Consider the following 15,889-nt stretch of genomic DNA (forward strand, 5'->3'; position numbering starts at 1 on the left):
GTTTTGCCTCATCAAATACAGTAACTTGCCCCTGTCCTTACACTGGAAGTGTGACACAGTAAACACCTCTTCACTCGTTCATTCTGTGCTGTACGGTGAATGTCTGAATGTAACAAATTTTGTGGTTTCTGATCTTAGTGTTCCAACAACATAAACATTAGAAAAAAAAGTTGTAGTTTTCTTTTCCTTTAATGGAAGATTATGAGGTTGAAAATGAAACAGACTCCATGTCCCTTGTATTTAAAAAGTGTAAGTTAAAGGGTTAAAGCCAGGTGATAACTTGAGCAATCTTTCACGTTTAAAAAACCAAAGGTTGATGAACAACAAGAACAAAGCTGGGGGAGCACTTGGAGCTCTTATGACCTTTTTAAGTTTCATAACTAGCAGTTGTTTGAACATTTTACATCTTTAAACCTCTAAGGTCGCGACACCATCAAGAAACAGACAAATGGATCTTCTCCTGGAGGGTTCGCTCTATGTGTATTCTTAGTTTCAACGAGACTTGTGGAGGCTAAAATCCTTCAGAGATGAGAGTACTAATGAAGATTACATATTCATAAGCATACAGGACAAACTGCATGCATAATAAAAACGCTCTGGCAGTAAAGAAGGAGAAACTGAGCTCTTATATGCAGATTGTGGTTGTGGAAAGACATAAATAACAGACCCCCCACCTCTGTAACACACACAATACCCATAAACACACATCCACACACACTCAAACCCTCCTCAAACTCCCCTCATAAAAGCAGACTCATTAGATTTGCAGCTGAGTGTCACATGGGTGACCCTCGTCTTATCCGTGTGTGTGTGTGTGTGTGTGTGTGTGTGTGTGTGTGTGTGTGTGTGTGTGTGTGTGTGTGTGTGTGTGTGTGTGTGTGTGTGTGTGTGTGTGTGTATGGGCGTGTTCTAGGGGAAAGCAAGGTTGAATTAATGGCGGCAGCGAGCTCAAGAGTGTGATTACTTGGGGCTTATGGGCAAAGTGGCGACAAGGCTGTGTTCAATTCCCTGCTCACATGTAGCCCTGCTCCTCAGCTGGGTGCTGCAGGTTCACAGAGACCTCCTCTGACTGTCAAACAGAGAATTACCTGTGTGACACTCAGACACACTTCAGGAATCGACCTGCTCACAGAGCCCTGCTGCAGCTCCCATCCTCAGAGGATCAATATGAAAAGAGGAGGACAGTGGACACGACGTGGAAGTATAAGTTCTACTTAGAGGGCTCCAAATGTGTGTGAAAATTCGACCCACTCTGTGTTTGAATGTCTATAAGAACAGGGAAATGGTTTGGCCTAGTGGTCAGGTCACATGGGCCGTTGCCTTCAAACAGGGTCAGACTCTGAGCTGCAGCCCTGGTTCCTGCGCTATAGCCCTGAACCATCATTCAGCCCAATTTAAAAGAACAAAGCCACTCCTCATCAGAAGGGTGCAGAACAGGACTAGGCCCACTGCAATAATAAAAAAAAAAACATCATTTTTTTTTTTTTTATTAACTTTTTCTCTGAAAAAAAAAAAATTGAGTTTTGACTTTTTGCTTTACGAATTCTGATTTGATCTCAAAATTCTTAGAAAAAAAGTAAGATATTTTTTAACTTTAATCTCAGAACTCTGATTTTTTTTTTTCTAAGAAGACAATAGTTATCAAAAATGACTTGGACGTTCAGTGGCCCTAATCCTCTTCCGTAGCAGGGACTGTGAGGATGAGGTCTCTGAGTTCTCTGGTTCCTGGGTTCCTGACCTGAAGCGCTAACACTACAGCAGAGATTTAATTTCCTGGGACCTCTCTGGACCTGCACCTGAAACTTCTCGTGTGTTTCTTCCTCTGCATCATTTAGAGTCACCTGAGAGGAAAACACTCCAAAGGTTCATCACCACCATCCAGAAAACCATCAACTGCTCTCTACCCTCCCAGGTTTCCTTTACTGTTTTTCGGGCCTGTAAAAGAGCCCAGACATGCTCAGGGACCCTTCACTGTCAGGACATCGCTTGATTGATCTGCTTCACACAGGTAAAGGATTCAGGATCATCAAAACCAGGACAAATCGGTTACAAAACAAGGTTTATCTAAATGCAAGTTTTACCCGGACAACTTTTTGTTCACTGCAACGTAAAAATAATGACAACAACGAGTGAGGAGGGAACATGGTGCAGACCCCTGATGGTGACCCTCAGCTGTAAAATGTGAGTTACTGTGTCTGCAACTGTTTGACAGTCGGCACCACATGCTATAGCAAATTACTGTAAATCTGTAAGAACATTTCAGTGGTAAAATCCTTATGTTATGCTTCAATGCAGCACTGTGAAAAATAAAAAAAAAAAAAAAAAAAAATTGTTAGATAATGGTGAATTACTACACGCAGCAACCCTGCTGCTGGTATTTAAGAGTTATTTCACAGCAAACTGGTTTTGTTGTGATGGTGTTTTGTAACTGTGAGTGAGGAGGGAGCACTGGATATGAGACCTTGCTGGACATTGGGGTATCGTGTGGGGGGGGCAGGGTTTCTGTGCCCCACACGGCACAGAACATGTATTAAATGATTCTTACAGTGTGCTGGCCTGTTTTAAAATGAAGTTTAAAAAAGATTACCTGAGGGTTTCTTCCGATTACATTTAAGATACCACTGCTGGGGCTGTATTTCAATTGGAGCACAGACAGTCTGTGACCCCCGCACAACATCTCAATGCTCAGCAGGGTGTCATATCCACTGAGTTCCCCCCTCACTCACAGATACAAAACCCCGTCACAACAAAACTTATTTAGCTGTAAAGTAAGTAAAAAACTAGCAGCAGGGTTGTCCATATTTACAGTTATTTTACTTTTATATACTGTAATCAAATATACAGTGTCATACTATGAAATGTATTAACAGGAAAGTACTGGCCATCCCTGCTGCCAATATTTATTGTTCTTCTACAGTAACATTGTTTTACAGTGTAGGCAAGTGTTGATATTCCCAGAATGCATTGTTTGTATCTACCATTATACCAAAATACAGTACGTTTCTTTTTGGATTCTGCTGTACACCAAAGTTTTACAGTGTATAGGATATTAAACAACTTAATAACATCCCTGGTCCCAACAATCCCCTTCTATTTTTTTTAAAGTGTGCCACATGGTAATGGGTTTACTAAGGTTGGGTTAGTGCGTCACGATGAGGGTGTGTCATTCTCGCTCTGTCTGCTCCAGGTTCCTGTCAGTTAAGTGAGGTTTGCTCTTGCCCCTGTAATGTGCTTACTCATGGTGGGTTCAGATGAGCTCAGACTTCTCATCTAGTCTTCATGTTGGGTCTCTGTTAATAGAATAACATTTGCAGGTCTACACCTGATAATAGTTTTGGGAAGTGAGAGAATTTAATGTGTGTGTGTGACTGAGCAGAAATAGCTCTGAGCTCTTGGAATTGCATGGCTTTGATTAAAAGTTGAACCTGACAGTATCTTAAAGGCTCCCTCAACATGATGGAATAAAGTGTTTCATTCTGTCAGCTGCGAGGTGAGGAGGAGCTCCTGTGAGAGATGCAGAGCTCCTTTTATCAGGACTACAGGAGGTTTGGGTTGGGACAGTGTGAAGAGTGAGTGGGTCAAAGCCACATCTGTGGAGCTGTGTTACCTGTGAGTTCTGGATCTGGATGGTTCCCGGTGGCAGCGCCTGGGTTAACACTTGCCCTTGCGATGTCACCATGGCAACCGGCTGATACAGGGTCCCACCTGAGGGGATAATTTGCCGTCATGAGTATTAAGTGGCTTCAGCAGCGACTGGCAGCCACATCCTGCCACTGGAGCCCTATTAACTCCCTGTCAGCTCCACGCAAACAAAAACGCCACAAACTAGAGACGCAATGATTCAATTCAAGGTGCGTCACCGTCCTTTAACCTGCAGAAAAGAGAAGAGGGCTGTTTCTGCTGCTGGCTTAATTAGGCCTGATCAACACACTCTCATCACAGTCTGTTTGAGCTCCTCAGTGTGTACGGATCAAAGGCACACACATCGATTTATTTGGGGTTAAAAGGGATTTCCAGAGGGCAGGATTAACATTTCACTGTACAGGCTTGACATTATAAGAAGCACCCCGTGAAGAGCCCCACAATGGATTTATAACACACACACACACACTCACTCACACACACACACACACACACATAAACACACGCACGCACACACACACACACACACACACACACACACACACACACACACACACACACACACACTCACACACACACACACACACACACACACATAAACACTCACACACACACACACACACACACACACACACACATAAACACACGCACACACACACACACACACACACACACACACACACACACACACACACACACACACACACACACACACACACACACATAAACACACACAAACACACACAAACACACACACAAGTAAAGCTTGTCACAACAGATGTATATGTAATAAAAACATCAAAATACCAGCAGCTGAACTGAACATGAATCTAATCAACCTGAACCAAACACCAAACAGGTCTGCAGGATTTCAAAATGATTCAAAGTGATTGGATTGTACATTGTTGTCATAAATATCTACCCAAAACAGCAAGCAATGAGTGTCAAAGTGAAAACATGACATGAAAAATGTCTTTTGGTGACAAAGCATGTTGGTGTATGAGCTGAAGACGTGAAAACAGAGAGGCTGTGAAACCTGCTGCATTATCACTTCTCCATCACAGGTTTAAAATTATCACTGTGCTATGAAGGAAGCTGACATACACACTATTAAGGGGACTGCAGCACCACCTTTTGGCGCGGAGTCTCACACACACTGACGTGAGGACGTGACTCTTAACAAGGTGTGTGCTTCTTTAGGAAATGAATAGAGACCAGGTATTAAAGGTATTTATCAGTACAGTGAGGTAGAGCTACACTTTGAAACCTGACAACAAGCTAACTTTGTCAGTTTGTAGCATAGTATAGCAGCCGGCTTTATTTATCTCTACTCACAGCCCGGTGCTCTGAGATGTGCTCTGAGCACAAACCAAACCACTAGGCCATCTGCTCTCCTGGTTTGATGACGAGCTGACTCTTCATCATGAAAGATGAAGAAGCAGTTCAAAGTGCAGTGAACTGTCTGTCACTGCAGGTGATTATTATTTGCACCTTACTCCACACTGCCATCTACAAAATGTACAAAATATAGAACTGTTGTCTCATGTGCACTGGTTCTTTTTTTTTTTTTTTGCTTTTGTTGCACTATTATTTTTGAGTTTTCACAGATGTTTCCGTTCTCCTTTGATATCTTTACATTTGTTTTAATTTGATTTATTCTTTTTAACTATCTCTTAATTTTTAAATCCATATTCACGATTTTTTTTGGAAATATTTACTGTAGCTGTATGTTGCAGAAGTGACAACAAACCTTGAACCTTGAACTATCGATCGGCAGGAACAGAACAACAGCTTTACACTGAGAGGAGAGTCCAGGATCAAATATTACACTCAGATATTAGACAAGAGGGAGTGTTCAGAGAGAGAGACGTCGTTTCAAACACTTGGTACAAACTTGATACTGATCTCTGATAGACTACATGAACAAATTAAAAAAAGTCCTGACTAAAAGTAAAGGCTGTAAATTGACTAAACCCATAAAAATCACGACATCAGATATTTAATGGAAGCAGATTTGAATATATTTGGATGTAAGGAGCCAGAAAACTCAATTCGTTGCTGAAATCCTCTCACTCATCTTCAGATGTGACATTACACAAGGAAAAAAATGCATTACTAATCCATGGATGAAATGAAAATGCTGATGTTTGAGGGTTTTAATCCCTCAAATGTTTATGTTTGTTGTCAAATGCTAACCTGAGACCACTTGGGAGTTGATGGTTGTCATGGCCACATTGCCCTGTTGCAGACTCCCGGCAGGCACCACAATCCCAGAAGGGTTAACAGAGCTGGAGACAGAGGTCATGGATGGAGAGGAGGTCTGAATTAGTTCCTGGGGGATCACAGAGAGACACTAATGAGTGAAATCTGAAGAGGGATCTCTACTGAGTCTGACGCTGATGAAAGAGAGGCTCTACCCTAACGCTGCTCTGGAGGGACGGAGTCAGACAGACGCAGAGAAAGGGGACTGACCTGCTGCATGTTGAGACTGGTGTGTGTCGGGGAGTAAGGCCCGCCCAGGTCGTTCCGGAGGAGGTTGTCGCTGTGCATCTTGGTCTTGAGGCAGGTGATGTAGCGGTTGCAGAAATCTTTACAGAGCTCATTGACCTTCTCCAACTCCAGTAAGTGGATCCGCAACACCTGGATGGCCTTTACCATCTGAGGGAAACCAGGAATAATCCATCAACACCACGCACCACACACACAGTTTGTTCCATCATGGGTGAAGAAGGGGAGACAGCTTGTTGATCTGCTGCAAATTAAAGCGAGTGTTTCACTATTTGGGGGTTTCCTGTTTCAACTTCTTCTTTTTTTTTTGCCCACATTGTTGGGAAGACCTGTTTGTTTCTGTTGTGACCAAAGTTGTTTTCGTCATTGATGGTGATGATGACAACGACAAAACATGGCTCATTGATGACTAAAATATGACAAGACGTTAAAGAGTTCTCGAGACTTGTGAAAATATCAGGTGGTCTGTCAGACGATCAAACCGTACGACGAATCTGCCTGCTGTGTGTGTAATCTGTCTATCAAAACCGCTGCTGCATCCTGTCCTTGTGTGGTCACATCCACTACCTGGCATTCACATTCTGCACAAAACACACAGACCCCTCTTTGACCCCTGTCGTCACAAAGATGCATTCGGGCAACAGAAGCGGTGTTTAGCTCCATTCATTCAGACGAGTTATCGTTCTTTTCTTTAAACACTAAATTAAAGCTTTAAGCTGCATTAAAATGTCTGGTTGTTCTGTGCTCAGAAAAGATACTACACCATGGAGTCAACTTCTGTTCAGTTCTGACCGTTACAGAGATACCAGTGTTTTGGAGCAAAGAGTGACCGCGCTAAGTGAAGACCCTCAGCTGAATGTGTCTGTGATGGTCGGCTAAGAGTCACCACTTAACAGGGTCACACTTCACACTGAAACACCAGCAACATCTGTGGCTGTTTTCGATTTATTGTGTCTTCTTTATCGGACCTCAGGAACCAAGTTTGACTGCAAATAAGAAATCCTAACCGTTGATATTCTAAATCCAGTTTATACTTTTTGAATTTAATTTTAAAAAATGGTTTAGGGCTGAGGTCATGACCAAACATGAAGAGTAAACAATAAGTAAACCTATAAACTATGATTGGAAAAAGATTTTAAGTTCAAAGTATTTGATAGAAGCACAGAACAGCAGCATCACAGCTCAATCAAAGGGAAAGTCTAGGCTGGAGCTGTCAGTCTGATAAAGAATCTGGTTATTTAAGTGTTGAGGTTAGCTGCAACACTTGATACAACCTTACAACTTTGATTCCACTTTCCAATCCGTATTAACCCAAGTTAGTTTGTTCAAAGACTAATCCTTGTTTTTTTTTTAAACCTCAAACTAGACCAAAGCATTTTTGAGTTTTTGGCAACTAAAACTGGACTGAAACTGGACTGAAACTGGACTAAAACTGGACTGAGACTGGACTAAAACTGGACTAAAACTGGACTGAAACTGGACTGAAACTGGACTGAAACTGGACTGAAACTGGACTAAAACTGGACTGAAACTGGACTAAAACTGGACTAAAACTGGACTAAAACTGGACTGAAACTGGACGAAAACTGGACTAAAACTGGAAAACACGAATGACTACAATGTGACTCCAACTAAAACACATTTTCATCTAAAAGACTAAAACAAAAAGTAAAACTGCCAAAAGCAACACTGGTTGTAACTTCCAGCTGTAACATGTAAAGCTACGGTTGTTGTCCACTCTCTGATCATGTGACTGAACACTGGCTAGAGGAGAAACCTCCTGGAGATGTAAAGGATAGACAGAACATGATTCTCCCTCTTCGCCTGTCCGTCCATCAGATGCCTGCCACTCACTCACTCCCAGCAGCTCTGTAGTTCACTCCTCAAAGTCATAACTCAAGGTCAACAGAATGGACGGAAAGTGCTTGGCCAAGGAGGAGATAAATCAGCTAATTAAACCGCGCTCACTTAATCAAGGGACCAGTAACTCTTGTGCCATCACAGCCAGTCAGGCCCCGCGTCACGTTACGGCCCTGAGGAAGAGTTAGAGCCCTCTGGGAGGGACGCCGGCACCCCGCGCCTCATAAAACACACAGATGCAGGGTTAATTGACTGTTCAGCACTTGTCGGCAGGCTGTCCAAAGTACTGTAGCAGCAAGAGCACTTTTTTTTTTCTTGTCTCTGTCTTTGTCTTCAACTCCTCCCCCTCTTTTTGTCTCTGAACATGATCAGCATCCCCCTTCTCCTAATTTGCAATTACTGCTCACTGTTGGGATGAAGAGGACGAAGACACAAAGGAGGAGAGAAATCATATGCTGCAGATACAAAAGTGTTTCAACATATTTAGTGATTCTCTTCCTCTTCGTCTGTCATCATGTTTTACAAAGTTAGATAAATCAAAGTGCTTTCTAGATTCTGGAGGTGTTATTCCAGCAGAGCTCAGTTCATAAGGCTGTGAGACGGAAGGAAGATGGCTGCTTAAAACAGGTTGACCATATTTCTATTTTTTTATAAACTGGAATCAGATAAATAAAAAACACTTAAGCCAAAGTGATGCAAAGCACAAAACGCTGAGGTCATACCAAGTTGTCCAGCTCCGGGTCTTCACTGAAGAAGGGCTTGTGTTCTCGCTCCTGCTGGTGCACAAAGTTCTCAATGTCCACATCGAAGCTGGCTGACGTGATGCACTCGGATCCCTGCGTGGCCTGCTCGCATTTCTCAAACAGCAGGGCCAGCAGAGGGAAGAGAGGATGTCTGAGGAGAAGGAGACGGAGGAAAAGGTTTGGTCACTCATCGTGTGACATGTTATTGACAGCTTGTGTTCCCAGCAGAGATGTTCAAATGAAAGATGCACAGACTGGGAAGTTCAGAGTTGGTATCATAACCAGTCAGCCGACTCTGAAACAAATGTTTTTCTTCATCAATGTTTTGAACTATCATGAGATCTGATGTTTCTGAGTTATCGTCCTGTGGTGTCGCTGGAACAAACTGCATGTGGTCCATCTCTAACAGACACTGAAATACTCTCACACTGCCATCATTTGATCTGACTCATCAGATTATTTTACTAAACAGTTTGTCAGACTTATAAACTCTTCCCCCTAAGAAAAAAATAGATAAATAAAAAAATAAAACCTCACAAGCTTTACAACAATTACAGTTTTTAATGCAGCACAACAGAAATGCCAGCATCAGTGCTCAGAAATTACCTACCGATGGGCAAGTTTCTGTCCAGAGAGCCACCTGAATTTATATGATCAACAACATAAATCTAACACTTATGATGGTACCAAAGGTCATATTTCACTACTTTAGTGATACACAGGTGTGATATGTTTAATTTCAGCTTTCTTTCAGCGGTCAAAAGTCTGTCACATCTGAAATCAAGGTGAGGGATGTATCAATATATTCAGCATTCATGAGATGCATGAAATGATTATGTTGCGACCATAGAAAACAAATTGTCATGTAAATGTTTAAAACTGTCCAATTCTCATTGAGTTTCACTTCCTTTAATTTCTGCTGGATTTCCGGTCACAACCAGTAGCACACTCCCCGCCCGCCCAGGAAACTCCCCTGCTCATGCATGTATTTGTTTAAGGAGAGGAGGGACAAAGTTTGCTGCATATCTCAGCAATCGCATGTTTGCAAATGCAATTTTTGATATACAATCAAAGGGTCTGCTTGAATCTTTATATTGGTGTCATTTTATGCATCAAAGGGTTGAATTTAACATTTATATTTTAATTTAGAGGAGAAATGAGAATATTGCGATGTGTTTTGTGAATCCCAACATAGCTTAGAAATATGGAGATATTGGTTTTAGGCCACATCAATCAGCTCTATCTGAAAACAAACAAAAACAGCATATCTGATCAAAATAAGCCTGTTCCATCACTGATGTCTGATCAGACAGTGAGGGGGGCACTGATCATGAAGGTTTTGAACGGTGTATTTACAGTGTATTTGTATCCAGCTGACACGCTGCCTTCCAGATGAGTGTGGTTAGCTGTGCTGACCCATACTGGACCTGCGGGTGGAAATGGGGCTACAGGATCTCCTCCTGTGACATGTGGGCCTCAGACACCAAGGTCTGCCTAAGGTCTGCTCAGTCCCTCAGAAGGGTTGGCCAGTGAGGGGGAGGGGGGTTTGTGGAGTGGGAAGCCTTAAAGAGACAGCAGCTATAAGAAAGGTTGTCAGAGGCTGAGTGAGGGTTTTCTGAAACACTGGTGAGAGAAAAATAACCCTCTTCAAAACTGAAAGGCACTTTTCATACCAGCCTCTGTCACCAGTGTGGTATTTTTTAGAAATGCAACTTCCGTGCTCTTTTAGTATCCTAGACTTACATGCTGATCTTGAAAAAGAACAGCTTTTGTGGCCGTTATGGAAACTTAAGGGTTCAGCATCGTATTCCATATTCTTTATATTTGAAGAGAAACGAGTCAACAAACACTCTGTAACACAAAGTGGATACTGGAGGGAAAATACAGCAGTTTAAATCAGATTATAAGAACATCAGTGTGTCTAAGTTAATCTCAGTTAGGAGGTGTTTCTGTGACATGTAAACATCACAGATTTTCACCTTTGATCACTGGGTTTGATTGTTTTGAGCTCAGCTTAATATCAAAACAACCTATTTTTGTAAAACATACATACATGCCCTTTGATGACAATAAATAGTATATAAGAGTAAACATGCTCCAGTCTTGTGTTTACACATGTCGACACGCTCCTTGGAAATACAGATCCATCGGTTAACTTTGTTGTTTTGAGACTTCTCACTGTCTCTTTAAGAAACCGTCTCCCTCCTGGCAGTATTTGAACAGGTCAGCAGATCTGCTTCTTTCCCCAAAGGAGGAGCTGAACATATGGACACGCTTCAGCCTGAGATCAGAGTCGGGTCTTTAAGTTGAAACGACACGGTGGAGTAACAGAAGCAGTCTGCACGGAGTCACCTCCACTGTCTGCTTTAGGGGGTGTCACTGGTATAAGATCCACCACACACACGGTGTGGTGGTCCATGGCGTGCTGCGAAATGTACTGCATGACCAGTTATTGAGCGGGAGGAAGTCTTTCGCCTTTTAACAGCTATGCCACCAAAAAGAGCAGCTCACCCACTCCTCTAATTTCATCACATCTTTTTACAAATATTATTTTTGACATTTGTTCCCGAGAGACATTTTGGTAAGGGAATCTCTGCCTCTATAAAATTTAGACTCTATTGTTTATTCACACACACACACACACACACACACACACACACACACACACACACACACACACACACACACACACACACACACACACACACACACACACACACACACACACACACACACACAGATGTGATGAGAACTCTGTACAGACCACTGTCTCATTCAGATGGGATGAACAGCTAGGCTCATCAAACAGGTCTTTTACTGGACTTTAGGTTCCCCTGATGATATGAGACAAAATATACTGCTCATACTTAATTCAAAATTACACCTTGAACTCAAAGATAATAAAAGATGTTACTAAATTTGTATATATAGCATATGAGCTGAGATTTGTGCAACTAAAAACTTAATCTGAAAGACATTTCCCACACTTCATACCACACAGATAAATTCAAACTGATGTGTGGTAGTTATGAAGTCTGGGAGATGTTATCTTTTATAAGTGATCATTTTAACTAGCTGACTAGTCATGATAATTGTGACCCAGTCATTGGTTGGTCCCAAAGTGTTTCAGAGGAAAGTGAGATAACCTTTTTGACATACTACGAAAACAAACTGATTTCTGTGGTTGTGAAATGACATGGAAAGCGTGCTTGAACAAAAAAAAAACGCGAATGTATCGTTAATTTTAAAGCAAACCTGATAAAACCTGAACCAGCTCGATTAGTCTTCCTCACAGGCAGAGCCTACTGGACGCGACACTCCAAGTTGAATGAATTTTAAAACTAAATCTGAATTTTGCGGACTGAACCTGAATTTTTATGTTGTTTTAAACTAAGAAATATAGAGAGTTAATTTTTCAAGTTGTTACGTACAATTTCAAGCCAAACAAATTTACCTTCAAAACATGAAATTCAATTTTGGATCATGACTTTTGGATTAAATATAACACTCCAAATTACATTTAGTGAAAGAAATCTGAGCCCATACTACAACGTCCAAACTGAAGAAAGTAAAACTTGGCAAGTGCAGAATAATTCACAGTGTTGGATGTGAGCTGGTCTCTTGTTTCAGTATTTACAGTGGACTGAACTACTCTGGCTTCACAGAGAGAAGAAAAAGAAATCTGAACATTCAAACCCATGATAAGACTTTTAAAGCACAATCTTAATTTGAACCATTTTGATGAACAAGGAAAGTAAAACTTGGTGAACAAAGGAACACACAACGTCTCTGTTGGCATGTTCCCAGCAGAAGAAGAAAGTACCTGCACACATACTTGGTTTTTGTAGTTGGGCAAAGACAATCAGCATGATGAGATAGAAAAATAAAAAATAAAAAAACTCATAGAGACTTACAAAACGATTAGACTGACAGGTCACATGCAAACAGTCTGAGGACTGAGTCAGTGATTAGTGCCTGACAGAGTCTTGGATACTGTAACATCCTGACTGTGGAGTCAGCATCACGGACAGCTCTGCATCACCAGCATTAACCTGCAGTCTGTTTCACAAAGCAGGTTTAATGAAAACTCAGAGTCTGTTAACTCTGAAATAGGGGAAACTCCAGGTTGATCAGAGGGAAGTTAATCAAATCTGAGGAAGAGAGTTAACTCAAGCCTGTTTCACAAAGAGGTGTAACTAAAACTCTGTGTCTGTTGCTCTGGCAACTGAGTCTCTGGATCTAACCTGGTCCAGAGCAGGTTTTTCTAAATGAACTTTGAGTTTTTCTCTGTCTCTGCCCTCTTTCAGAGCCACACACCATTTCATTTCCTCATTCATTCATTCAGTCAGCAGCCAGTTTTGATGTAGATTTGTTTAGACGTCTGTCATCAAAAAATCAGTCAGTAGTTCATCGGGCACAGTGTGTGCTATCGACCTTTTTCACTGACATCCTTTTGTCAACAATCCTGAGGATAAAGGTGTAGCATTACTGCACAGAGAAGTCAGGAGTTGATCATCAGACTGTGCATAGATGTACTCACAATTTCAGACAGTTACCTTATTGAGTGGTACCGTTTCACGTCTCAGTCAATTATTTACATACACAACTTCATCCGTCCTTACATTTGAAACATCACTCTCAATCATGCACTCACTTCCCAAGGTGACTGGCAGCTGAACGCATGCCCCACCATGAAACAGCTTTTACCTGCCTTTGTGGTTTTCCCTTTCTTCCTGTTGGCTGAGTAGAAGTCTGTGTTAGTTTAACTGAGCTTAGTTATTTAACAGAACATGATGTTGATGAGAAAGCCATTTATGTGTGTGAAAACAGCATTATTTATAGTCAAACAGCCACTTAATATTTACTCTACAATGTGAAGCATGTTAAAAATGAGGAACCCTCCATGAGATGATGCTGAGATTTTACCTGCATGAACAATGTTTCTATATTTCTTTCTTAGCTGCTGCCAAATGTGCTTCAGCCCCATGAGATTGCAAAGGACTAGTTATACTAACATATTGACCCGGGCAGCAATCCTCTCCCATGCTGTCTCCCTCTCTTCAGTTGGTGTAAAAAACACATCTCTTCTCCTGCTGTCATGGTCTGTCATTGAATCTGGGCTCCATTGATGATGGTTTTTTATGGTTGGGCTGCACACAGTTCAGGTACAACTCCAGGTGAAACTACTCTGAGTTGATTCAACAAACTCAAGTCAGCTGTTCTGAAAACAAAAACTCAGAGTTTACTGTCTCAAAGTAGATCAACTCAGAGTTCAGTATTAGACTCAGAGTTTATTAAATCTGCTTTGTGAAACAGACCCCTGTTCACACACAGATAGCACAGCAATGGGAAAGTTCAAGGTTAAGTGTCTTGCCCAAGGACACTTTGGCATGTGGACATGAGACCTGGGATTGAGCCCCAGACCTTCTGCCCATGAGATAAGCAACTCTATCACTGAGCTACACCATCCCCCAGATACAGATACAGACAATAACATTAACATGTAGCTGCATCACTTTGAACACAAATACACACCCTCTGGATCAGCATTTGTTGTCAACACAGCCTTCCTGAAAACCTGAATACCTGAATACCTGAGCACAGACTCCAGGATTACCTACGGTACCTGGAGCGCCATCCTGAGCTGAAACCCTTAACACTTCTCACTGCAAAACAAATCTCTACTGTCTCCATCCCTGTTGCTCCTACTGTCTGCAGAGTGACCCCCCCCCGACTCCTCATGAAACACACTGAATCTGCCTCTCTGTGCAGAGGTTAGCAATTTTCAGAGATGCAGGACGCGGAAGTTTTCCACATGAAAACGAGGGGAGCAAGGCTGCTAAAACGCTATCATTTGTCCTCACGCGGACCCTGTGGACGAATGAAGCATGAACCAGGAGTTCACCAGTATTGTGTCAGATGAGAGTCATGACAAACAAAGAGGGCTTACACATGTAGAGCAAAGAAAAGACAAAGAATTGAGCATAACCTATTTAACAGCGGAACACAGGGTCACAGAGTCCACGGGTGGACTAGGCTAACGTTAGCAGAGCTAGCATCACCAGCCTTTGCTCCCAGGTGGTAAAATAGTTTTAGTGCAGCAATGTTAAGCAGAGCACTATGTTGGTTAGTATATAAGCTGCTGGTTGAAGGAATCTTCTGGAGGAACCAGGACTCTGATGGTTTTGAAATCCAAAGCTTGAAAACAAATGAACCCCGTAAAGCCTGACCCCTTGACAAAATACCCAGAAAATACCCAGAAAATTATTTTCTTTTCTGAAACTGAGATGTTTATTTCTCCTTTTAAAAAAATCCAGAAATCTGATTTATTTCTTGTATCACATTTGATAAATTGGGCAGTTTTGGCGAATGTATAAGTAAATACTTGTGATTTCATGAGAGCAGTCATTTTGAAAAGGGCCAAAACACAACTTTAGCTTCCTGTAGTGGAATGATAATCCTTCAGGTGGTAGCATATTCATTTAACATTATTTTAGCACGTTTTGAAGAAAACTATGTATCATGTTGATGAGATAGAGGTCTTTAAAACTCATGTATGCAATCAGGTACACTCAGGGACACAGGGCTAAGGCTAGGGTTTAATCCTGATTCATCCTCCAATGGTATGTGTTTACTTCATGCCTGCTTCCTGAATGTCCATATATTTCACTTTTTATTTCCCAAATGTGTCATTGTTGTGACCATTGCCCATGTGTGTGTGTGTGTGTGTGTGTGTGTGTGCATGTGTGTGTGAGGAAACATTGCAGGCACAGCGCTGACAGGGAGGCAGAGTGGGCCCCTGCTCAGGCTCTAACCCATGGCTCTCATTTGCAGCCTTTAATAGTCGTCTATATTATACTCTAATCTGCCTGATCCCAATTTAATGCTGCTCCCTCAGCCAGACGTGGCTCGAATACTAAGCAGGAGAGTCATGTGCGGAGTGGAGAGCCCCAGCCTTGTCTGTTTCATGTCTGCTGGTGGTGGGGGGGTTTGGGTGGGGGTTGAGGAGACGTGGAAGCAGGGGGACTCTCAGCTCTGCAGATGGTGTCTTAACAAGTTCTTTACCCCAACATTCAGCCTCTGTGTTATTTCTGTGATAGAAAGAGCTTCATTCTGCCAGTGGGCTGAGAATATTT

At 42.0% G+C, this 15,889-nt stretch overlaps 1 protein-coding gene across 2 annotated transcripts in view; it reads right to left on the reverse strand.

Moving 5' to 3' along the window:
- Positions 1 to 15,889, reverse strand: part of LOC141791611 (homeobox protein PKNOX2-like) — a 142,966-nt gene that overhangs the window by 13,211 nt on the left and 113,866 nt on the right. For both annotated transcript variants that reach the window (XM_074672186.1, XM_074672185.1), the window contains 4 exons: positions 8,733 to 8,904; positions 6,115 to 6,300; positions 5,839 to 5,974; positions 3,608 to 3,705 (listed from right to left, as the gene is read on the reverse strand). In XM_074672186.1, coding sequence (XP_074528287.1) covers positions 3,608 to 3,705; positions 5,839 to 5,974; positions 6,115 to 6,300; positions 8,733 to 8,904 — 592 coding nt within the window. The remainder of the gene's footprint in view (positions 1 to 3,607; positions 3,706 to 5,838; positions 5,975 to 6,114; positions 6,301 to 8,732; positions 8,905 to 15,889) is intronic.

The sequence above is a fragment of the Halichoeres trimaculatus genome, unplaced genomic scaffold, assembly GCF_033239565.1.
Source record: "Halichoeres trimaculatus isolate MK-OKI-2021-1 unplaced genomic scaffold, fHalTri1.1 fHalTri1_scaffold_6, whole genome shotgun sequence".
NCBI lineage: Eukaryota > Metazoa > Chordata > Actinopteri > Labriformes > Labridae > Halichoeres > Halichoeres trimaculatus.